At 44.4% G+C, this 25319-nt stretch overlaps 1 protein-coding gene across 1 annotated transcript in view; it reads left to right on the plus strand.

The window, feature by feature from the left end:
• GLI2 (GLI family zinc finger 2) overlaps positions 1–25319 on the plus strand; it is a 185874-nt gene that overhangs the window by 111906 nt on the left and 48649 nt on the right. Inside the window, exon 3 of the mRNA XM_054277787.1 lies at positions 9462–9567. Coding sequence (XP_054133762.1) covers positions 9462–9567 — 106 coding nt within the window. The remainder of the gene's footprint in view (positions 1–9461; positions 9568–25319) is intronic.

The raw sequence follows: 25319 nt of genomic DNA on the forward strand, positions 1-25319 counted from the left end.
TTTTGATTTCTTTTTAATTTTCCAGGAAGCACAAATGCGCAGCAGTCCCTTTCAAATCTTTTTCAGCAGATATTGTTGAAATAAAGTCAAGGCATTTCAACTTCATAACTTCTATATTCTTGCAGTCTAAAATATGATGGATCTTAAACCATCTTAATCTTTTCTGTGCTGCTTCTTACAGAGGGTGCAGCTACCTGTAAAACATTACCTGATGAAAAAGTGTTCTGCCCTAAAGCTTCTCCCAGCTCCAACTATTTGGGATTGAAGAAGGTGGCTGGTGGCAGCAAGGCTGATCAAGGGACTTTTCTAATTACTGCTCTTCGAAAAGCCATCAGAGATTTGGTGTTTGGGCACCCCACTGCGGGACTTCCTTGTGCTTGTGGGGTTCCTCCCAGCCACAGGAGAGCTCTGCTTTCATCTTATTTACTATTCCCAGAGGTATAAAAAAATAATGGGTAGTCCCCCTAAGGCTGCCATTTATCAGTAACCTGAAGACCCCAGGAATTCTTGCAGAATAATAGTTAATGCATTGCCGTCATGCAGAAATGCTAATCTGAATGCTTGAAAATACTTCTTTAGACCTGAATATATTCATCCCCCACACTATTTTGAAATTTTCAAAAGTTTTGGGTACAGTTTGTTTTGCACAACCAAATCCAGGACTTCCCATGTCAGCAGGCTTCAGAAAATTCATTTTCTCACCAAGAAGTGAAATGCCCCATTTTTGGTCACACAAGAAGGGTGCTGCAAATCCAGCTGCTGCATGGCAGCATGTTGAAGAGATTCCTGGGGTCCTCCTGTCTCTTCCAGCAGGAGCTGTCCCTGCTCCTTTGGTGGATGAGGCAGAAAAGCCCCTTATGATGAGTTTCAGAGATGTAGATAGCAATGAAGGAATTTCAGGGTTTGATTTTTTAACGACAGTTCTGTGTTCTTATGGAAAATGTCAATGAACTCTTCAATTTTTAATCTAAATTTTCCAGTAGAGGGAAAGGCCATTTTTAGCCTCACTGTAATTGTTCCGTCTCTTTTGCCCAGGAAAAGATGGACAGTTTTAATGCCCTTACCAAAGGTCAGGCTGTGCATGGGAGAGAGCTGAGCAGAGCTGCCAGGAGCTTCAGGATGGGTTAGACATCAAGCTGAACAAGAATATCCTACTTCCATTAGGGCCTGAGTTCATTTAAGTGCGCTGTCTTCTTCTTGGGGGTGGGGAGGAAATTTATGGGCAAATTCCTTCGGTGTTGCCTCGAGTCGGCCACGGGGCTGCGGGGGGAGCTCTGTGATCTAATCTCGCCCCATCCCAGCTGCAAGAGCCAGCTCGCTCGGCAGCCTCCTGCCTGCCTGCCCGCCCGGCTGTCGGACACAGCCCGCGGCCCCGCGGCGCTGCCGCAGCTGGGCCGGGCTGAAACGAGTTCTGCTGCACGGCCCGGAGAGCCCTGAGTGTGCCTGCCGTGTGCCAGCAGGGCCTGGGCGCTGGGCAGGGCTGGGTAAGCCTCAGCATCTTCAAATGAATTTTTTTTTTTCTTCCACCTGAGCTGAAACAGCAGAATAAATTTTGTAAGAGGATAAGCTCCTCTAGGCCATCCCCAAGAGGATGGATGGTTGTTGTGATAGGGATGATGGAGAAGGGGTATCCTGCCATTTGCAGTGTCTGAGGGAGATGTTTGCTATCTTTCATGGATTTCATAACGGCATTTTTTATGCAGGTAGCCCCAGAAAGGGGCTTTATTCTGTGTCAAGTAAGTGTCCACATGTGCATGCAAAGTCTGTGTCCCTGCAGGGAGCTGAGCAGGGAGCCCAGTGGCCCCTGGGTCTGTCTGTGGTGGTGAGGTGCATGCAGGGGTGCCAGCAGTACTGCAGTGGAGAGACAGATCTTATCCTCTGCTTCTCACTGCAGCCCAACTTCTCTGAGTGTGAAGTCACACTGACTCTGTCCTGCAGGTGCTTTGAGATGTCAGTACAATAATGCTTTTCAAGGCATTATTTTTTGTGATTTTATAGCTACAGGGCAGTGTGTTTTAGTATTTCTTGTTTACTTTCCACAAATCTGCATCCCAGCAAGGCCCCTTCTCCTTCCAACTCTCCTACAGGGCATTTACCATTACTTCAGCTGTTTGCCCAACAGAAGTTAGTTGTGTGATCTTTATTTCTTATCTGGATGGGATGCTGTACCCAACCCACCGTTAAACTAAGCATGTTGTCTTCCAACATCCTGACATGCATTATCTGAAAAACATAGTTTTGTAAATCAGGCTACCAGCATCTTTCTCCATTAGTTATATTATAAGAAGGGAAAACTTGTTTTGCATCCCTTTGGGTGGCAACAGCTGGCTGGATGTATTTCAAAATGGTCTGTAGTGCCTGGGGCAGGAAAGAGGTCTCCCCAGGTGAGCTGGTGGGGGCCTGCCTCCTGCTTCTCCTTGCTATAATGTTCCCAGTGGGCCAAAATGAATATTTCCTATTATTCTTCTTGTGTAGTTCCTCTTTCATTTTTGTCAAAGCCATAGAGCAGGTAATAAAACAACAGAATAATTAACTAGTGATAATTGAACTATGCTGTATGAAAACCAAACTAAATGCTAACAAGCCAAACAAAAGGAAAGTAGGCATGGTGCAGCCCTGTTTATAGGGCTGTCTGCTAGAATCATTATAGACGTTGATATAATAATACTGAGCACTTAATTACCACACAATTTTTAAAGAGCTGTATAAACATTAACCAAACCTCTGAGGTAGGGAGGTATTATTATATTCATTTTAAAGAAGGGAAATTCTGACAAAGCAAGGTTAGTCAGTAATTTAGTATTGTGAAGACAGGCAGCTGATGGGGCAGGAGTAGGGGTTGCAGCTCCTTCCACAATTTTGGAGACAGAAAAACAGAGCTGCTGAAGCACCTGTTTTTTGTGAAATGCATAGTGCTGCTATTCAGAGAAGGGGCACACTTACCCAGACACCTCTCTATGCTTAGAAAATTCTCAGATTGGTGTAATTGGCCATTTTATAAGTATCCCTTTTTGAAGGAGGCATATGGTGTATTTTGCAAAGTAGCTAAACAACATTAAAGTCAATCTCTCAAAGGGGCACTAAGAGGCAGTCACTGCAGCCTTGTGTGTCTGTTCCTGTTCTTTCCCATATTGATCTGAGTGGTGGTTCTGGGAATGGCTGTCCCTGCACAGCCCTGAACATTCTGCATGGTGGTATATGACTTCATCCGAGGAGAATCCCACGGACGCATCAGCGTGATCTGCTCTGTCATGTTTCTGTGACCCAATTTTCCCTGTTCTTTGTCTCAGACCTTCCCTGACCCCAGGCCTATTATCCCTTCCAATAATTCACCCAGACCATTATTAATGGTGCATTAACTTTGGCTGCGCTTTCAGTGAAGATGTTTTTCTTGTGCTCATTCATTCGCTCAGCTCACTTAAACAGCTAGATCATTATTCTGGGGACGTCACACAAACACAAAAACATCTCCCTTGCCGACACCTACAGTCCTGCAGCGCTTTGCCAGAGGGGCGGCCATCCAAACACAACAGTGAAACGCCCAGGAGGGACTATCAAAGGGAGTCAAGTAGCCACACACAGACTCAGTGCTCGAGGCCGGGTTTGCCTCCCCTGCTCACAAACTGAGACTGTCCAGGGATGCTCAGAACTCACCAGCTCTAGGAGAGCTCTGATGTGAGGAAAATCACCGCAGGAAAGCTGAGGAACAAAGCACTGGCCTGTCTTTGCTGTTTCACACATCCTGTGCTTGTTGGATGCCAGGATACATCTCTTTAAATATATACTGTGGATGAGTAAAATTGGGACACTAAAACATGTAACATGAAAAACTAATGCTGCCTAAGATTTCTTTCTCACTTGATGCTTTGGGCTTCCCTGGGAGATTACTGAGTGAAGAACACTCCATGTTTGTTGTACCTTTACCTTGTTCTTGAGAAAGAGATTGATATTTGGACATCTGGGAGAAAATGTGGGCAGCAAGAAGGGCCTCTGCAGGAATCCGTTGCTTTACAATTATTTTTTTCAAAGAAGCTGGACCTGGGAGAAAAAAAAAGAAGCAAAAGTTGCTGTAAGTTGCTGTGCCACACCGGGTGCCGTCCCACCTTCCCCAGTAAGAGGGATTTGGCCTCTGACAGCACAGCTCAGTTCACCTGTGGAAGTACTGGTGAAATCTCACAAGCATCCTCTGGGAAATCCCTTTCCCATTTTTTCTGTCGGTTGTTTGTGCACAGCTGCTAATGACACTGCAGTGACAGGAGAGTGTGAGCTGGTGTCTGGAAAAGTTTTTTGCCCGCTGACACAAATCAATCCAGTACCCCAGGGCTCTGAAGCTTTTTAGAGATAAAGTTGATAAAGTTGCAGTTTCTGCCTGCTGTGATTGAGGTTCATTGGTATCCTGCTCTTGTTTGTGTACACTTGTGCAAGTTATTTTGCATTAGCCTGCTTCAGTCCCTGTCGAGTTAAAAAACAGCATGGTTTTTCAAATGCATGTTTTCTTCCCTTCCTAAAGAGAGGGGAAGCTTTGTTACTCTTTGCAAGGGATCTTGTGATCCCTTTATGAAAGCTGTGTCCCATGCATCACTGACTCCATAGGAAATCAAACCAAAAGGCATGTCAAGAAATCAGAATTTGTGTTTCCTCTTTTATAACATATCAGTTTTTTTGGGATCTTTTTTGCAAATTTGTTGAGAAAAGCACAACAGGTACTGAATTATCCAATGATATTTTATATTTTCCTCAACAAATGACTTTCACTGTTGATTGCAAAATATTTGTGCACTATTTCTGATGGCAAAGAAGCCTACTTACAGGATGGACTGCTTGTTCCCCCAGGAGACTGTTAGACACCCATAGGAAATGTGTATATTTTTTAGCCCATATGGTGGCCTGCACAACTCACATGTGCTTCAGATAAAGCAGGGGGAGCCCAGTGCATTCTGTGTGGTACCAAGGGGGTGTGTGGGGCTTTTCAGGGTCTCTTCCAGCCAGTCTTGGCTGCATCACCACAGTTGCAAGTGGCAACTTCTTTAAGTCCTTTCCCAAGGGCTTTCTGAATTGTTTTTGTCAAAGCAAACTGCAAATGAAACCCACTTCAGTGCCGTGGGGTCTGATTTCTTTTCTCCTTTTTTTTTCTTCTTTTCAGCAAACGTGTGTAAGCTGAAGTATTTGGAATAGAAAAAACTTGCTAGACCTTTCCTCATTCTCACTTTTGAGCTCAAGAAAGGTGCTGCTATGAGTGATGTCAAAACAGCTCCTTTGCTCGCTATGCAAACCCATACAGGCAGTCTTGTTTCTCTTGAAGCACAGACTTATCTGTAGAGATAATCAAAAGCCTGCATCATCCTCAAGTAAGGGTTGTTTCTGATGCCTCCCTCACTGATTCCTGGGATTTTCAGCAAACGGACATCCCCTTGAAACCTGCATTTCTGCCTCCTATCTTTTCTCTTTCAAGCCAGAGGGTTGGCTGGCCTTTGAATAGACAAGGATGAGAACACAGCAGTGGGAGGTCCGCATCTTGTTCATAAACCTTGGCCAGAAAATCGGCTCCGACAAGTGGGGACAGGTAGCAGCATCTTCCCCCTTATCAAATGGCGCGGCGGAGCAGACACATTCCTGCAGGAGCCCGGTGGGGTGGAAGGTGGGGCCTCCTGAGCGTGCCTTGTGCTCTGCTTCACCAACTTGGTGTAGAACTGTGTTGTTTCTGTGCAAAACACGCTGTTCTCTCATTGTCCCTGCCCCTTGCGTGCTGCTTTTGATGTGTTCTTTGGCTTTCTCTTCTTCCAGCAGAAACCAGAGAAAATGTTTATCTGTGGTTGCAGTGCCTGGGGACTTTTGGAGGTGCCATGTCATGCCTTTGCACCTCAGAGTATTGTATTGCATGGCTTGGTACGGCCCAACCTTTTCCTGGGGAAAAGCTTTCCCCGGGCCTCCTACTAAAATCTCCCTCCCTCTTGTGTAAAGCAATTATCATTAGCTCTAATTGGGCAGCTTTGGGGTTAAATCTACAAAGATTGCTTGGGTTTGGTAAATCCTCTGCCACTGCAAAGCAGATAATGCTAAACAAAAGATTGCCTTGATTAGATTAAAGTTGGCAAATTCATTGCCCTAATCATCATGTTGCCCTTCCCGTGGCTATTCAGAAATACATCACCGTAACTTACTTGAAGTAATTGAATATAATTGTCTTTTTAACTCGTATGTGTAAAACATCCATCTTTGTTAACAGCGTGTGTTGCTGTCCTGCTGCCAGCTCACAGTCCTCTTCTGGAGGGGTGGGAACAAGAAGCAGAGCCAGGCTGACGTTTATGAATTGGTAGTTGATTGCCTATAAAACCATTCATTATTTCTGACCAAGCACCTGGAAGAGAATAAAAATGAACAGGACCAGCCACTGGGGCCCGTAGGCTTGGCTGGTGCTCCCAGGCAGGGAAGCAGAGGGGAAGTCATGAAGGGGAATGCTGCAAAGGGATATAAAAAAAACCAACCCTTTCCCTTGCCCTTAGTGGCAGCGAAGGGCACATGGTGAGGTTACAGTTGGGAGTGTGAACCAGATACCCAAGGCAGAGGCACTGCTGAGCTTCCCGTGGGCAAAATAGATTGAAATGCTAAAAACAAACCACGAGTGCAGTGGAAAGGAAGAAGTTCATGGAAATTTTTTCTCCTATTAATAGTCAGAGGTGTGAGGAGGGAGAAATTCTCTTCAGATGTCAATTTTATACCAACAGATAGCTAAGAAAGGAGGCCAGGCAGCAAACAGCCCGCCCGTGTTTTCTATTTCCCAGCTCTCCTGATTGACAAGGAGAGACTCTTTTAGCACAGAAATTTCCAGTATTATCTCAGCAATCAATCATGTAAAAATGCATAGGTACAAAATAAAACATAGCTGGCCTGGCTTTTAAGAGATTCAGTTTGTCCTGTTTTTAGTAGTTTTATCATTATTAATAAATTAAATTGCCCTAGGGGACAGCCCAAAGGATTAGGGTGACTCTCCACATCATTAAAACTCAGCTGCAATGGCCAATACGGTTACAGCCCAGGTCAGCTCTCACTTTCCTGCACTCTGGGGATTAACTCAGCCCCAGACCTGTCCATTAGAGGCAGAGTGACCAATCTGCTTTGGAAGGTTGCTAATCTTCACTGATAGGGATGCCACCAGCAGCAACTTGGGGTTGATCCCAGGACCACAGAAGTTTTCTTGCTCCTTTTGGTTTATTTGTACAGCACAGATATGGGGTGGGCACTGCAGGAAGCACAGCCTAGGGGTTCAGGCTGGAAGAGATATTTGTGTTGTTTGCCACTGAATGTCTGTGCAGGGACAGTTGATTTTGTGACCATGCTTTGTATGTGATGATGTAAAAGCTCGACTCCCTCTGGTCCCCACAGCAGCCGTAGGTTGTGGCAGGGAACAGCAGTGTCCCCAGGGAGGAGGACAGCAGCTGTAGGTGTCTGCCAGCCTAGGCTGTAGTTTGAGCTGAACATGGTTTGGAGAGACCAGAGGCTTTACCGTGCTGTATGAGCAGGGGATAGGGTGTGACAGCTAAACTCTGGTGTATTTTTGATCTGGAAAAACACGGTTTGCCTCTTAAAATGAAGAATCCCTACAAGTGCCCTTATGTAACAGATCGTCCCCTACTCAGGACAGTTAAAGGGTGAATCTTCCTCCTGCAAAAGCAAATCCTGAAAGATCCAAGTTCATTCTCTCCCTGAGCTGCTTTTGGGAGAGGAGGGGAGGGGGGCAGAAGCGGGGGAGGTGGTTAACAGTTACTCTACTGTGTCCTGACATTAGGCGAGCTGCAAAAATGCTCCCAGTGTATCAGGTAGTGTGAGGTGCCAGCCCTTTGCTGGAGCACGGAGAGCAAGTCTGCTGCAGAGCCTTAAATACTTTCCACCCCGACTACCTTAGCTTAACGCCTTTCAGCAGAGTTGGCAGGAGGGTTGTTTTTGTGTAGTCTCTCACCTCTCCCAGCAGCCTGGCTGACGCGCCTGTGCCGCGCTGTGCTCAGGGATCGAGCGTTGCAATGGGAGTAGGAGCCGCAGATCCTCTCGCTGATATGCCAGGAAAGACATATATGAGGATTACACGCAGGCTTTGCGCGACGGACCCACGCGGAGCACAGCCCCGCCGGACACCGTCGGCGTAGCTCTGGTGCAGCTGGAGTCACAGATGCAAAAGGCTGAATTTTAAGGTCTTTCGTAGAAAAAGAGTTTGGCATTTCTGAAGTTTGCTGAGCGACAGCGAGAGACTTGGCCCAAGCCTTGACACTTTGGTTTTGGATGGTGCTTCCCCAGTCTCCAGAGAGATGGTACCTGTCGCGGAGGCAAGTTACAGTGAAATACCCAGCACAGGCTGGGTTTTGAATTGCTCACTTAGGAGGTTGGGTTTGTTTTATTTTTGGTCTCCAGCTAGACGGAAAGGCCAAGAAGCCAGAGAAAGAATGGTAAAACCTGCAACAATATTAAGTAATCTTTAATGAAGAACTTCTGACTGTTTGTAAAGGCAGAGCAAGACCAGCCTTTTACCTTTAAGCTGGTCGCTGCCACAAATGTAGAAAGGGGCATCTTTAGAGACGCGCGGAGCCCCGTCAGAGGGTGATTGTACGGGATCGCTATTGCGGTTGTGCGGTATCACTGTCGAGGCTCTGCTAATTCTATTTCTTTCTCTAGCTTCTATAATTTTAGCAGGAAAGGCCCAGGTGGCCAGGCAGTATTGTTGGGGGTGGCGAGGAGAAATAACCTGATGAATTTTCCATCAGCTCAACTCACTCAAATATTCTTGCCGTTAACTTTTGGGGTCAATAATAAATATTAAAACCTGTAGATTTAATAAGTCAATGTAGGTGTTCGCTGCCTTTTGAGACCACTTTATCTTTCCATCAAAGATGAAACAAGCCTCTCAAATGAATAAAAAATAGGGCCTCAAGTGATTACAAGTGAGAGCAATTTGAGCTCCTCTCTCAGAACCTGGCAGTAGGCACTTCTGAGCCTCTTCTGACTGCCTAGACATTCTGCTTTAGCGCTGCTCTTGCTGTTATATTTTTAGGTAAATATTTCCAACTTGTGTGTACAGACCTTCAGGAACAGTGTTTGCTGCCACTCCAGGCTGGAGGGACGATGCAGGTCTGGATCCCACCAGGCTCTGTTGAGTCTGATTTGCGTTGCAAGTCTAGTTTTCCTTGGTGCTTGCTATAATCTCCTCAAGTTCAAAGAGCGCTTAGCTGCTTGTCTTTGTCAAAAACCCTGTTGGAGATCTTTTATGTCGAAGATGTAGGATTTTTCCGCATGACTTTGATTATTTATTCATTCCACTTCTCTGGTGTATGATAGCGCTGATATCATGAAGACCCCTTGTCTTGCACTGCTCTTGCTCTGAAATTCATGGAGATTTAGTGCCTTTGAAATTGTTTTAAAAGGGAAGGAAAAGTTTTTGAAGTCGCTTTTTTTTCTTCTATTCCCCATAACAGTGCCGCAGCACATTTTTCCGGCCTTCCACGCTCCTTTGCCAATTGACATGCGCCACCAGGAAGGACGATACCATTACGAACCTCACTCTATCCACGCTATCCACGGGTAAGTCTTACACCTCCACTCCTGTGCTAAATGTCAGCCACCTGCAGTATTCCGAATCCCACTGCTAAAGTCCCTGGGACTCACTGCCCTTCTGGCAGCCTGGCCCTACTGGCCACCCTCCACCTCATTGTCCCCATCCAATGACAATACTGACCTGCCTGGCAGGAGGGCTTTACAGCTCTGTTAAGCTGACAGAAGTGCCCTATAGCAGCAGGATGGGAGTATAGGGCTCCTTTGTCATTATCCAGCTCAGCTCACAGGAACAGGCTTGACTTGTGTTTTTGCACCCGCCGTGTTTCTCACATAGTGCCTTGCCTGGGTCATTTCTGTCACCATCTTGGCAAAGACCCAGCGCTGCTCCCTCTCTCTGGAGACCTTGTGTACCATTCCTCCCTGCCTGTCAATTGTGGGGATGGTGGCAAAAAGCTGCTGGGAATGCCGTAATTCAGTTTGATTTCACTGGACAACAGCCTGACTGGGCTGGTAGCATTTTCTAAAAGCAGTAATTAGTCAGGTTCTCATGGGGGTGTCCATGTCCACCCTGGAGGGATAGGACTCTGAGTTTTGGTGGTGACCACCTCATGAAATCCTCCTCTTGCTGAGGCAGCTGATGGGCAGTGAGCACAGAGACTGGTCAGGGGCTACACCCTGAGAGGGGAATTCATGGTTAATCTCTTCATCCAGGGACATTACAGCTCAATAGTTCTTGATGACTTAAAGGAGATGTTTACAGAGAGATCTGTTTTCACCTCCTGTGAATTTTGATCACAACAAGGAAAATGGAGCCAGCAGGGACGTGAGCAGTGGTTCTAGTGATGGTGGGGCTGGAAGTGTTTCTTCTAGTCCCTGACATGTACCTTTCCCATGAGATGTGAGGAGCAGTGTGATGGTGTTGGCAGTCCCACGGCCATCCCAATATCCTTCAACCCGCAGCTGTAACACAGGGCTCAGACATCGGCTGAGGGACAGGTCCCACAGTACTGGGCGTAGGGGACCCACTGAGGGCCAGAATAATTTTTCAAGAACAAGGAAAGAACAGCTAGGGCTCATCAGTTAAAAACCTTCCATTTGATCCCCTGCAGTCCTGTTGCAGCCTTGCTGTCTGACCAGGGGCTGTGCTCACCTAGGTTTGCTGGAGCTGCTTTTGGAGCTGTGCTGCTTCTGGATAGGTGTGAGCAGGGGAACAGACCCTGGGAAGCAAGTAATGCAGACAGCAGCAGCCAGATCTGTGGAGCCCCACAGCTACCACAGCTTTATCCTGCTTCCAAAATACTGCAAGAAATAAACGATAGGGCATTCCCCCGGGATCCTGTAGAAGACAAGTCATTGTTTCAGGCTGACAGTCAATTTGACTGGATGTTTAAAGGGGCAGAACAACTTCTTCCATGCTGTGTGCAAAGGGAAAATGACAAAGCAAGTTGCTAACGTGGGAACTGGGGGGGGGGGATTAGGGAGGCTGCATGAAATAGTTCTGCTCTTTCATGCAAAAATTGTAGAAAAAAAGACAGAATAATAACTTGCTGGGAGATAGTTATTTAGCCAGAGCTCTGGCTAATAAAGCACATATGGAACAGGGAGATATTCAGAACAGTGGTTAGAAGAGAGGCTGGCAGATGTCCTGATGTTTGTCGCAGGTTATTTGTGCGCCCCACTCCGTGTTCTCCTTCAGCCCTCACGAGGAGGTTTGGGGGCACTGCATATACTCTGGGGCTCCACACCAGTTTCTGTGGCAGGGTCATGAGGCAAGGTCTTCTACAAAATGCAACTGAGAGCTTTCCACTGATGCTGCATACCTATGAATCATATCCCCAGTAACCCCAGTATTTTTTCATGTTGGCTTTGTCCAGCTGATCGATCCTGGCCAAGTGTACAGCCCTGGCAGATCAGGTTTCAGTTCATCTGCACCAATATTAATAATTTACTGTGTTAGCAGTTACCACATTTGTCTATCAGTGCACCAAGAGTATCCTGCTTAGTATTTGGGTGGAATTGTTGGCAAATATCTATTGCATTTCTTCTTTGGGATTCCTCTCCTTTGCAGCAACTCCTCTCACAAAACTAACTTGCGAGGTACGGGAGAGAAAACTTGGTTGCGGGTCTTAAAGAGAAAACATACTCCTCTTTGAAGCTACCTGGGCACTGCACTGAAAGGTGCCTTTGTGGCTGGAGATGCTCCAAAGCTGCCAAGTGCTTCTGGGCTGTGACAATTTTGTAGGGTCGAGGGAATGCTGCTTCCGTTTGTTTGTTTGTCAAGAAGTACCCTGCATTATGGCACAACCCTCTTGGGAAAATTCTCTGCAGCTGTGGTCTCAGTCCTTTTTCCTCTTCAAATTTTATCTGTCAGCATCCTAAAATCATGTCTTGTCCTTTACTCTTCTTGTTTTTTATTCTACGTCTCTTTTGTCTTTGTTCTCTCTTCTCCAGTCTGTGCTCTGGAGGTCACACTGTAGCGCTCACCCTCCTTGCTGGAGGATGTCCAGTGTGAAATCATCCAGACATGGTGGTAGACCTGGGCTAGAGCATACTTGGTGGTTGCATGGCTCTTGTCCAATACACTGGGCAATTTATGCCACCAGCTCATTCGGGCTGTTGTCCAGTGAAATCAAATTGAATTACGGCATTCCCGGCAGCCTTGTTCAATACTCTGTGGGCACAGATGAGCTTCTAGAATTTTGTACTCTGTCCTGGTGGGGCAGAAATCAATCCTTCTTGTTTTGAAAGTAAATAACCTGTAAAAAAACCCCAAGGGCATATGCATATTCTCACTCCAGAAAATTATGGCAAATGTTTGGAAGAAAAATTGCGTCACTGAGTTTTGGCTTTATGATTAATGTGATGGGTGCCTGACAGAGAGCCCCCAATTCATCACGTCTATATTCTACCTGTCTGCTGCCTTGACGGTACCAAATTTATCTAATTATGTGAACGTTGCACGGCAAATTAAGTGCAGTCTCATTTCTTGCTAACTATGGGGTCTTATTATCTGCCTGCTGTATTATGTCAAAGGTTTGTTTCCTGATTGCTCGATGTGACCAGGCAGTGCATTCCCCTTCATCACTGTTTGCATTCGGCCTAATGAGAACATACGTTATTTTATCTCAACTGGAGAGAACTCATCTGCAAGGCTCTCTTGAGCAGAACCACCTGTGGGACCCTTTGCTTGGGAACACAGATGGGAATGTGAAAAACTTGAGTAAAAAAGGACCCCCGTGCCAAGACGGGCCTGAAAGACTTGCTGCGTTTCTCCTCAGTACTGTCATTCCTGGTGTCTCAGATTTTCTTGTCAAGCAGCATGACAAATAATTTTCAGGACATGAGTCTTCTTCTAAACCACTGAGGATTTATTATATATGCCCAGAAGCAGATTATGTTGGGGTTTCCTTGAATTCTACTTTCAGAGATTGTTTTGGTGTTTCTCCAGTTGTTAGGACAACCCACTTTTCTGTACAACTACTGTTGGTTTTACTTGTTTGGTGGTGAATTTTTTGGACATCTTTAATATTTGGACTTTTTTTTCTTGGTATTAACAATAATTTGGCAGAATTGTGGTGCTTGCTTGGCTTGTGTAGAAAAATAAAGTATCTCATTCAGATGATTGTCCAGGATTGCAATGATAGTGTGCCTGTGGTAATATGGAGGATAGAGGGAGAGGCAGGATTGGAGTTCAGTGGACACCATAAAGAATGCAATGCAGAATGGAGTGAGGCTGGATATGGGATGAAATCTATTCCAGGAATGTAGAACTAGAGCAGAATGAATAGAAGAAATTTTATTGGTGCATAAAATGGTATGAGCCAACATTTCCACAATATAACATTCATTTAACAGTAAGTAATACTACAATACTCAAAGGCTAAGAAAAGACAGAAAAATAAATTTGGAGGTTCTGCCTTATTCTGGAGATACTGGATCAAATTACAGAGCCACATACTTTTTTTTTCCCTCTGATCCTCTCTTCCAGAGCACAGGATGGCTCAGGCTCTGTGGAAGAGCAGTGATGGGTCTTATATGCATTTTCTGCATGCAGCTTTTACTGATTTGTCAGAATTTCACTCTTTGCTGCTGGTTTTAGGTCAGCATTATTTGAGCAAAAGTCATCAACCAGGTGTGTGCAGGCTCAAAGCTGAACCAGAGAAATTCACTTCCTAAGATAGTACAGGTCCTTTTCTAACAAAAGGGATATTTTGTATTTTAGTGAACTTCTTCACAAAAACCTAATCCACTGGGCCTGGTCTCTGCTTTAAGCTAAGGGGACAGGATCAGCTTTGCAAGACCAAGCCCTTGACTACAGAGGAAAGTTGCTGGCAGATACGGAAGGTGATTACATGCTTACCTGTTCTTTATTATTATTGTTTTTTAAACAAAAATAACTGAAAACTCCTTAGCTCAGCTTAAAAGTCCCTGCCAATGCAAGAGCCTTTGGGGCTAACCCTAGTAAACAGCATGCCTAGGCTTGACTCAGCAAGAAGCTTTTTAACAGTAGCTCCTAAACTGTGGTTAAAACCCATCAGGCATTATGCACTGTAAAAAACAAAAGCAGCCTTGTTTTTCTACCAACATCCTGGCGGTGTTTTAGGATGCAGTTCTGACATTATTTATTAACAAAATATTGTGTTGCTCTTCTGTCCAGACATAAAAATAGTAGAAAAAACCCCAACCCTGAGCTGATAATCACAAATTCCATGGTTTTCATTAGGATTGAATTATCCTAAAGACCTAAACATAGAGATGACTCCATCTCCATGATAATGTGGAGTTGCCCTTATTTTCCCTCTGGTAGGGATTTTATCTCTTTTAATCAAGGATATTCCTCCATTTCCCTGAAATCTTAATATATTATTGCAGATTTTTCCTGATATCCAGCCTACACTTTTTTCTTTATCTGATTTTATTACCCCTCCCTGTTGAAGTTTGTTTCCTTTTTACTGTGTTAAAAATTACAAAATACTTTTTCAGGACCAGTTAAAATGTTCCTGAGCTGTTTATGCAGGGTGATTCACAGGCAGAGGAGTTGACTGTTAAACTTTTCATCATAAAAAGACTATGTCTCAAATGTTTACAAATATGCCAAATTTAATGTCAAGCCCAAGATTTTCCATGTTTAATATCTGTTCCAGTCTGGTTCTCTCTTTCCTTTGTTGTTTTTTGTGAGATTCAGCCAAGGGAGGCCAAGTGGGGTTAAGGGAAAATATGTTGTTTAGCCATACAAAAAATAATCATCATCATCTTATAACTGCTTTTAGAAACACCAGTGTCTCTTGATTTAGAGCTGGAATTTTTTATTGTCACAGATGTGCCTTTTGCTGTTCCCATTCCACAAAACACACACAAAGTCCCATCAATTTTGCCAGATAGGAATCCTTTGAAAGGTCTTGCTTCCAATGCACGCATTGAAGGGGTGTCAGAGTTTTGCAGTGAAATTTTGCGACTGCCCTGTGGCCCTGACCACGCTTCAGCTGAACCTTGCCAGGGCTCACCTGATGGTGCTCCCCGTTCCCTGCTGAGGCCTCTCTGCCGTCCCTTCCATCCAGGGGAATTCCTGACTCCCTGGAGGAGAGGAGCTGCTTGCAGAGAGTGCTCTGGAAGCTGCCTTTGTGCAGTATGCAGTGTGCACAGAGTACCTTGGGTTACCCTCCGCGGGGCACCGCTGCCAGGGGCTGCAGCTGGGCTGGGGATGGGACCCCTGGTGATGGTCATTGCTGCAGCAAGGATGCCTCTCAGCTGAGCCACAGAACGCACATACCAATAAAACCTCTGTGTTTTCATATTTACATTGCTACTGGAGTAGAAAATCTTTGGCAGGTCATGATTGATGGTACTGTGCTGCTTAGGAGACAGAGCAAGCTCCCTCCGGAGTCAAAGCAAACAGCTGCTCAGAGAGGCCTTCTTATGTGTTTTGCAAAGTTTTACGACTTTCACCAAATAGATACATTGCTCATTTGGGAAACAGGTTTGGGGGCTCCCACATCCAATTTATTCTGTCCCCTTCTTTCCCACATGCTTCTTATATTTATTTAAGAAAATCAGAATGTGTCAGTTTTCAATGGTTTGCAGGGTCTGGTCCTGTCCAGAAGGCTGGTTCAAACCTCTCCATGATCTGTAATTAGCAGGAGTCTGTTGCTTTGAGGTGGCTCTTTGGTAACCTACAGGAGATGATTTGGGGGACTGTCAGTTCCAAGATTAATACTTGGTGACTCAATGGTCACTTGATCTCCATCTCCAGGAGACCACAGATGAAATACTAGGCTTCGGCTGTCATGTTCTGGGAGCTGGAAAAATTACTTTAATTCTATCTGTGCTTTATTTTCCTCATGTCTAAAATATTGTCAGAGTAATACTCATCCTTTTGATATCTTGAGAGCTAAGACAAAAGATTCCTTTGGCTTCCAAGATTGGTCTTGTAGCCATTTTCAGGCACCAGGGAAGAGGTACACAGCGCTACCTGCCTGTGCAGAAACTGAGAAGCTCCATGCCTAATTTCTGGCCTCAGTGAGAGGACAGGCTGATCAGGTCTTTGGGGAATGGGGAAGGCATAATCCAAAACACTGATCAGGACTAGTATGTTTCTGGAGGCTTTTCCTGTCTTATAAACTATTCTGCAAAAAAAACCAAACCAAAATGCAAACAGACAAATAAACAAACAAAACCAAAACCAAACCAACGAAATACAAACCCCCACAGCTTTCTCTTTTGAATCTTTTTAAAGTTGTTCAAGCATATTCCATTATGAGAGAGATTTACACATCTGTGCTGTTCTTTAAATTCAGGATAGTTTTGTCATGTGCATTTAGTTAAATAGCCTTCAGAGTACTTTGAGTAACTGAAACCTGAAGTCCAGAGGGACCTGAAGGGGAGTGGTTTTAGACTCACTAAGCTATGCAATGAAATGCAGATTGGGCTTGGAAATGTGTGGGCTGGGTCTCCAGTTGCTGAATGCTGTGCCATGGGGCTGGAGTGAGTGAGGGGCCTGGGTGAGCTCAGAGGGAGCTTTGCCCATTCACACTTAGTGAAGATCTGGGCCACCGAGTTGCTGGTGCTGTGAAAAACTGCGCCTCTAATTTAGCCTGATCACCGCCAGAAGTTTAAAAATGGCTAAGAGGTTTTAGTACTGAGAACAAAAGCATGATCTTTGAGGTCTTTTATGTAAACCTCTGGCATGTGTTCATTTAATATGATGTCACTGTGTAATCCACCATTGCTTTTAAATGTCATTCGCAGAGCTTCATGTCAGCGAGTCTTAAGTGATAATCCCTTTGCTTACCTCACCTTATAGTAGATTAAAAGTGACTTCATGCTTCCACCTTATCCGCTGTTAAGCTTGTGCTTTAGGAAAAAAAATTATTTGAACTTTCTTTTCCTGCTGCTTTCTAAAGAGTTTCTAAACAGAGGGTGCATGTCTTTCAGAAGCTATCTCAATGGGATTGCCCATTCTCCACTGCTTTCAGCATCTGTGAAAATGGATAAACGTTCAGTGCCAACTTCCTGCCCTTTTAAACTCCAGTGTTCTGAGTTTGTTTCTCAAGTTTTCTCTCAGCTAAATGGGGAGCACTGCCCTTCCTGGCCTCTTCTTTTTCTTAATCCTAAATAAATCACTTCTCTAGATGGTATTTCACCTCTTACCAGCTTCTTGTGGTCATAAAGATAAGAGATGCTGGGACTTGTTGCAGTGTTCTTTTCCTCTGTAGCACTTTCTCTTGTACTGCACAGGGGTCTGTGGGCTCCCTCTTGTATCTCCTGGTCTTGTATTTCCAGGTTGAACTTTTACTCTATCCTGTAGCAAATCCTTTCTCAGTATTTAAAGCTCTCCATGCAGTTCATCTTTCTGGCCCACCGTCCTTTTTTTCTCTCCCCAAATTTCACCTTCCTGCTGCTAGCACACCTCCTTGTGCAACACGTCCCTCCAGATATTTGCTGCATGTTGTCATATCCTCCTCCCTGCTCTAATGAACTGGCCAGGCTGCAGCCTGCAGCATATAGTCAAATATCAATCCGCTCAGCCTCTTCATTTTCACTGTGTTTCTCTGAAATCCTTCCAGTATGTGCGAAGATAAATGGACAAAATGCATCCATCCCATTGGCTTGTGGAATGAAGCCTGCGGCACATCACTTTTCAGGTGCTGGTTAATCAAGATTCCCAGATACCAGTGGCCATGGGGAGCAAATTACACAGGCTGCTGAGAGATAAAAACTAATGGCAGAAATGCTGGCTTGTGATGTTGGCTGGAAGAAAAATGTAGGATTTTTAATGTCCATACAGAGCGGAAATTTTCAAATCTCATCCAAAAGTTCCCCCCATGCGGCAAAGAGCAGGGAAGTCAATTTACCCTGGATGGATGAAGGACTGAGTCAATTCTGCTGGGATTAGAACATGTGGTTTGAGGGATCCTAGGTATTTTGGGTCTGATTCTTGGACCACCCAGATGACTGGGGGGAAACTTAAAAGAAAAATACCAATGTGAAAAAGACCCTATTTGGCAGAAGTGAGGATCTGGATACCCTGCGTGCAGCTGACACCTTGCAGGCACATCTGCACAAACCAAGGAGGCTGCAGAAGTGGGTGCTGTTACCCTGGCAAATCTCAGACCTGCACATCCCTCCCGTGGGAGCGCGTGTGTTTTAGCGGGCTTTCTAGAGCCCTGGCTCTGACACTAAACCACATAAGTATGTTTTTCTTCTGTGTGCCAGACCATTTTGAGAATTTGTGATTTTACACAATTTTCTGCCTTGGAGACTCTTGATTCCTGTTCTTTTATGTTTCGCCATTGATATTAAATAGACAGCTCACAGCTAAAATGTAGAGCATTTCTCAAGGGTCAAACTTTTAAAAGTGCCTGTGTTATTTCAGATCATAAATCCCAGTGTACTGGGTCTGGCTAATAGTGTTTGAAAGTGGGTGTTGTGGGTTTCAAAATAGTGTTGACTCTTAGGTCTGGCTTGTCAAGTGCTAGTAATGCAAAGGCTCAATGGGTTTTTCAAACAAGCTGGATCCTATTTAAGGTCAAACTACTCCAACCTCTGTTGAAAATCAGGACACTAAAGCCATCTGTAGTAAAGGAGTTAAGTAAAAATTCATAAAGTGGCTGGAGTGGAGTTAAGAAACACAGACATGTTAATGAGGTGGCTTGTGCATACTTGGAGCCCAGTGTGCATGCCCTGGCCATGCAGCTCCCTCAGGATCAATGGGGGTGTTTTCTGCCCTGTCTCCTCTCTGTTGTAGAAGCATGCACATGGCAAATCTCATGGGAGGATGTGCTGTGGAAAAAACACATTCAAGGTTTAGATTATATCAGTTGGCCAGGCTCCACTTCAAGAGCAAGTTTACTGCATTCCCTGCTCCCACTTCATTGGTGTATGTGGGGCTGGGTATTGATATAATTGATGGTGGTAGCTGATAGTGAACCAGGAGAATGCGAGCCTTTTGATGATTTTTTTAAGTAGATACTTGTCGGAATGGGGAGTGCCTTAGAGCATGGTAGGAGCTGTCCTTTTTCACCCCCTGGGCAGCAGAAAGACCTGTACCATGGTTTCCCTGCTGCTGAGCTCGTGCTGTTAGACTAAAGGTGAGAATTAGGCTCCACCCCTACCTCCTGCCCTTTCTCTGGCTGCAGTGGTGTGCCTGTGCTTTTGCACAGGTGGAGCCTGCTCGCAGCAGGGTATTTCTTCCTGCACAGCTCATTTTATCTCTTACACCTCTCCCTGCTCTGCACACGTGAGCCAAAGTCACTTATAACAGCACCTGGGTACAGCCAGGCAAGACTGAAAAAATACATTGTGACTGTATAAAATGCAGTCACAGTCAGCTTTTTGAGTTTTAAGTCTCTCAGGGAAATAAATGTGCATTCTTAAATCCAGCAAGGGCCTTTTAGATATTTGCCTTTTGATCCTGTGAAAGCATCCTGGAGAAGAATTTGTCTTATTCCTTCTCTTGCCCCTTCAAAAGAGACTTTCCTATCTTGGTTATGGGGCTACTTACATGGCTTTTGATTTGCAAACCAGCTGCTGGACATGGTACCTGCTGATTGAATGCTTCATGTGAAAGCTTCTTAAGATCCCACAGAGTAACCACACATCCCAAAGTACCACTGGTAGAGGAAGTCTATCAGAGTGTGGTTAATACATTAAAAATAGGAAAGTTTCAAGCTTGCAGCTGCATTAGGGTGATGTTCTTACATGCACATACTTGAAGGCTGTTTATCTTCACTGTGAGATAAAACACTTCATTTCATAGGCTGTCTTTCATTCTCACTCAAGTGAAGTAGGATATTTTACAAGAGAAAACTGCATTGTAGATGACAGAAAGCAGAGTGTAGAATGATAGGGAGGTGAAGGAATTAATGCATTCAGTCATCAAATCAGTAAATTAAAGGAAGATCAATCTAATGAGGAGTAGTAAGAAGGAGAAGATTTGTAGAAGGTACTTGAAAAATATCTTCTTGAAAAGTGTCATCTAAAAGATGAGTTGGTAATGCAGAGGGTCACACAGAAAGTGCTCTGGGCTAAAGAACTGTTTTTAAGTCTCTTCCTATTCAGGAGAATGTGTGACTGTATGCTTAATTAGAAATGCCTGTTCAGGTCTGTTGACTTCAGAGAAACTTTAATGAACATTCACATGCTGTCCTGAGGAGAGTGCTCTTCTGAAGATACCACAGAACAGAAATGTTTACTAAATCCTGCTTGTGTATTTGTGCTCTAAAATTAGTTCATATTAGTAATTTTTCTTGTGTCAATATAGACTTGGCTGTTAACTTCAGACCTCTTACAGCAGTGGATTATTTGCTGGTATTGTCATGAAAGACTTGTTATGATTTTTTAGATGATTTTTGCAAAGTATAAGTCCCAGTTTAATGAAGAGGGACTCTAGAGCTGTGGTGGTTACTTCCACAGCATTGCTGTGACTCCAGCATCATCACAGAGATCCCAGAAGTGGTGTCAAACAGGCCAGATTGAGGAGTCCAGCCATGTTACCATGCAGACAAAATATCCCAGTGTCTGCTTCCTACCATGACCAAATTTTCAAGAAATTACCAGTGTTTGAGGTGCTGCTTTGTGTAACTGATAATCCCTCAGGTCAGACTGTGTTGGTGCTCAAGGAGCCAATGTCATTTTCAGTTCCTCTGGCCTCTGAAATGAAGTCTTTGCTGCTGTTTTACCCTGATTACAAGGTACACATTTGTGATGACATCTTTTGGGGATGAAGGTACAGCATGAGAGTTGGTATATTATAGGGATCAGGTCAGGGTGAATAATTCTATTTTCTGTAGACCAGATAGAAGGATTTTGCAGTTAGTTCCCAGGAGAGAAATCATATAGAAGTGATTTCTATTTTCCTCTTTTTTCCTAGTCCTCCAGCCCAACTGATTCTCTGTAAGAAGTATTGCTAGGAAGTGATGGGCAGTGAAGTATCTGCAAAGCTTTATCCAGTACATTTTGAAGCTTCAATAGTTACAACCTGTTTTTACATTGTTTCCAGTAGAAGTTTCTAAACAGAAAAATAGTCATATGAAACCAGTGTTAGCAGACCCCAAAACACTTTATTCACTTGACAAAATAGTAGACTTCCAAAGTCAAATAGATTTCTAGCCATCTTTGGAAAAAAAAAATTGTACACAAACACATAACCTAACCACTTTTCAGGCTAGGTCAGAGAAATTCAAACCCTCACCCAGGACAGGAGATGTAAGAGGCTAAAATGGAATTGAGCAAGCTTAGGTATTTTAGAAGTCATGTCTTTTCAGGGTTCCAGAGGATCTTTACAGAGGACAAATACACTGGACTTGTGGGCTGTAGTGGCTAGCAATGAAAACCACTTCATAATCGTCACCCGAGCATCATCATGTGGCCTTGCCTAGTGAGTCGGAGGGAAAGGCATTCTCCCCCAACACCACTTCCTCCATGTCCTGGGATTGTCTGCTCAAGGCTTGGCTGGGTCTTGACCTCTCTTGGCATGCAAGATCTAAACCTGGTATGACTCCAGACTTCCCTCAGCCGCGTCTGGTTTGAATCCTGTCAGTGCCTGGATGAGTGTTACCACAAGAATAGGAATCTCTTCAAAGAGTTGTTTGTTTGTTTGTTTAAGAGATGACTTCTGCCAAATGTGAAGAAGGTAGGAGCTCTGTGAGCTGTAACTTCTTTCCCTTCAAGTCCTGATGTACTGCTGGAGCTTAGGATTTTGTCAACCTGGTTTCTTCCTTGCAGAGCAGGGTTTGCATTTCTGGTGAATTATGTGACATTTTCTGATAAGGATGGATGGTGAGCAGAGACTTGGGTTTGATTTCTGTGCAGATGTCACATTGCTTCAGGTATGTCACTCTGGTGCGGTGTATTGGGTGAGTTACCCTTCCCAGGGTGACTTAGTAAGTAAATGGCACAAATTGAGGGACAGAAAATTCCGTAAGGTGCCTTGTGCTGAAGAGCAGCAGACTGTGCTCCCTGCCAAAGTCTTGCACTGGATGCAGTGGTTTCTTATCCCTTCACTTGGTTTTTGACTGTATTGCCAAACTGGACTTTTTCCAGGATCTGGTTTCTGTGATTGACTTCATTACTTTGTGTTCCATAAACCCAGCCCTTCCAGCTGTGTGTTCACTGGTGCTTTTCTCCCAGGCAGGGCAATTTTGTGGTTCACACATTCACCAGCAAATTTGCTGCAGTCTATGAGCTTCCAGTGCAGTAAGGATTTGTGTGTGCACATAGGGTGTGTGTGGTGTCTTCTTTACTTAGCAGTGTAAGGTCTCAGTGTAGTCTCCTGCTCCTGTTACCAGCCTCGCTGGGTGAAAGCTGGGCTGAAAGTCATCTCCTGGTCTACCACCATGGTGTGCACTCCCCAATCACATTTGAGATTCAGTTGAAAGAGCCAGTGGTGTCCAGGAGGAAATCTTTGATTAAAATGAAATTGTAGACTTTCAGAAGCTGTTATTGAAGGTAGAAGGTGGATATGCAGCCCAGCAGTCTGGCATCTTGGGAGGTGTTAAAAGAGCTTGACAAATATGCCTGTAAAAATTCATGTGTACAATACCACAAGGTGCATTTGTTATTAATTTTTGACTTGTCAAACTTTTATCCTCCTTCACTGAACAGGAGAATGAGACCTTTCATGTGGGAATTTTGTAATTAAATGTTTATCACCTACCAATAGGTCCTTGCACTTCCTGCACTTGCTCTGTCCCTCAGATACTCTATGACTGACCTTAGAACATGGCCTGTGCATTCTTGTACCTTTTTAGCATTGGCTGGAAACTCTTTTGTAGTAGGCATGAATGGTTGTATTAATCCTTACGGTTTTCATGAGTACTGAACATGTACTGCATGCTGGGTAAGAGCAATTATATTGCCATTAGATTATGAGCAGCTTTCCTGTACTGTGATGTGACATGCACAGATAGAATTGTGAATATTGGCAGTTCAGATCCACATACTTGAATTTCCTTGGTTCCTACTAATACTTTAGATGATTTAAACCATAAAATATTTTTTAAATCAACATTAGTTTCACCTGTTACATCCTTTGCTTATTTAAACAAATCAAGCAGCTGATACAACTAAATAAAAAAAAAACCCAAAACATGCAAAGTGCAGGATCTTAAGTTCTATTTTAAAACTAAACTGCGGATAGGAGAATTTCTTATCAAAATCCTGTCTACAGCCTTTTCCTACAATGAAGGTATGTAAAAGCTTATACCCCACTGAAACCAACTTGGGCTGCAGGTGATACTTGGTGGTGCAAAAAGATGACAGATGGGACTTTCAAAAGCTTCTATCACATGGAAAACCTCACAACTGGGATTTCAGCATAGCTTTGATTGCCAGGCTTGGTTTGTCTGCTACTGAGTTGTCTAAAGTAAGTAAAGAAATCCACTGCACCTGAGCAGTTCTGATTTCTCATTTCCAGACCACAGTACAAAGGCCCTGTGTTTGCCTTTTCCAAAACCAGAGAGAAATGTTTAAATAACATTTTGTGCTGAATTATTAAAACTGATGCAAATGTTTTCATTAAAATTTGAGTATGTTTAATATCCCTTCTCTTGAATTTTAAATAGAACCAATACTTGGTGACTTAATTGCCCAGCAATATATATTTTTTAGATTTTTGCCTTATATTAATAAAATGAGTGTATTTACATAGTTCCAACCTAAGCACATCTCGTTTTACTGACTAATTGCCTCATTTAAAGGGCACACAATGTTAACACCTTTTGGCTTGCCTGAGACTTTACGTCATGCTACACGCTGAATCCCACAGTGAACTTTATCCTATGCAAAAAATAAATCATGTTTTCCATCTTTCTTGATAAAATGTTCCAAAGAACCCCTCCACAGCTCTCTGGTCGTTTTAAACTGTCCCCATTGCAGTGGGGTTGTGTTCAGACTAGCTAGATGACCATCTCAGGCAGAGCGGGGCTGCTGTTGTGGAAAGCAGTGGCTGTAACCTGTGAGTTGAGCACCTGCCCTTGCCCATGCAGCCATCTCTTCCTTGGCCCTGCGTAGTGTGAGTGTGCACAAACAGGGCTGGGGGTCTCATCCCTGTCACCACTTTAATGCCATGTGCACTGGTTTTTGGTGAGATGCAAGAAGGGTGATTTTTTGAGGCTGTGGAGTGATGAAGATCCTCCTGTTTCTGCCCCTCAATCAGCAGTACAGGAGGCACCAGAACTGTTAGTGTGAGGAGTATGTCTGGGGGCCTTTGCCAGCACTGATGCTGCAAAACCCCCCTGTTTTTCAGGCAGCACCCCAAACCCAGCTGCAGTTCCCTGGAAGGGGGAGCCTAAAGAGTGGCTGTGCCTCTGCCATTGAAGCTTTTAGGAGAGAAACAGTTTCAGCTACTTGGCATCAACCTTGTGCTTTTGGGAATTAGATGTGACATTTGAGGTCAGGTTGGCATAACTTAAGGGTCAGCTGAGGACTGGATGTACTGAACTTGCTGCTTCTACCCAGCTGAGCTTAGTGCCCAGTTGTAACCTGAGGTGAAGGAAGGTCGGGTATTGATGGGAGGCCCCATGCAGGCAGAGGGGCAGGTGAGAGCCATGGCACAGCCCTAAGGACAGAGGCCACTGGTGGGTGGTGGCATGGTGAGGAGCTGTCTGTGGCCAGGCCCCCTGTCCTGCCAGGCTGGTCAGCACCAGACCTGCTGGGCACCAGCACAGCCACAGCAGGTATGCAGGGCTGGGTTCTTTGGCCTGGATAGACCATGTGCATGTGTACATCACTCTCCAGCTGCAATGACAACGGCTCTTTGAAATGCTCCTCTGCATTTGCATTTACAAAAGCTGGATAAGCCTTTTTTAAAAAAAATCTGATAAGTAGCAGGCAATTGAATTAACCACTGTTGACTGTATTGCTGTCTCTTAACAAACTCCATCTGTATGGTCTCCCTTTGTAGACACAATTTTATAACTTAATTTCCCTACCAAAACATCAGTGTTTACTTAGTAAGAAATCTGTTCTTTGTCAGCTTAAAACAGTGATTTCTTTATTACCACTCTGCGCAAGGAATGACAGCACAGAGTTGGCACTGGAGCAAGTCTGGTTGAGTCTACAGCGTTGTAATGGAAACAGGGTGAACTGAGGGTCAAGTATAATGGGATTTGTATACAGAAATGTGTCTGCATAAGGAATAGCTGCATGAGATAAGAGAATGAAAGATGAGGCCCACAGGTCTCCCTTTGCATGGTGTTGGGAAGGAGGCATTGCTGTAGGTACTCAGCAGACAGGAGATGGGGTTACCTCTGCACCAGCACAGCAAAGTTCCCTAAATCACA

The sequence above is a fragment of the Melozone crissalis genome, unplaced genomic scaffold, assembly GCF_028551555.1.
Source record: "Melozone crissalis strain CALT ecotype California unplaced genomic scaffold, PUWL_Pcris_2 ptg000023l_1, whole genome shotgun sequence".
Taxonomy (NCBI): domain Eukaryota; kingdom Metazoa; phylum Chordata; class Aves; order Passeriformes; family Passerellidae; genus Melozone; species Melozone crissalis.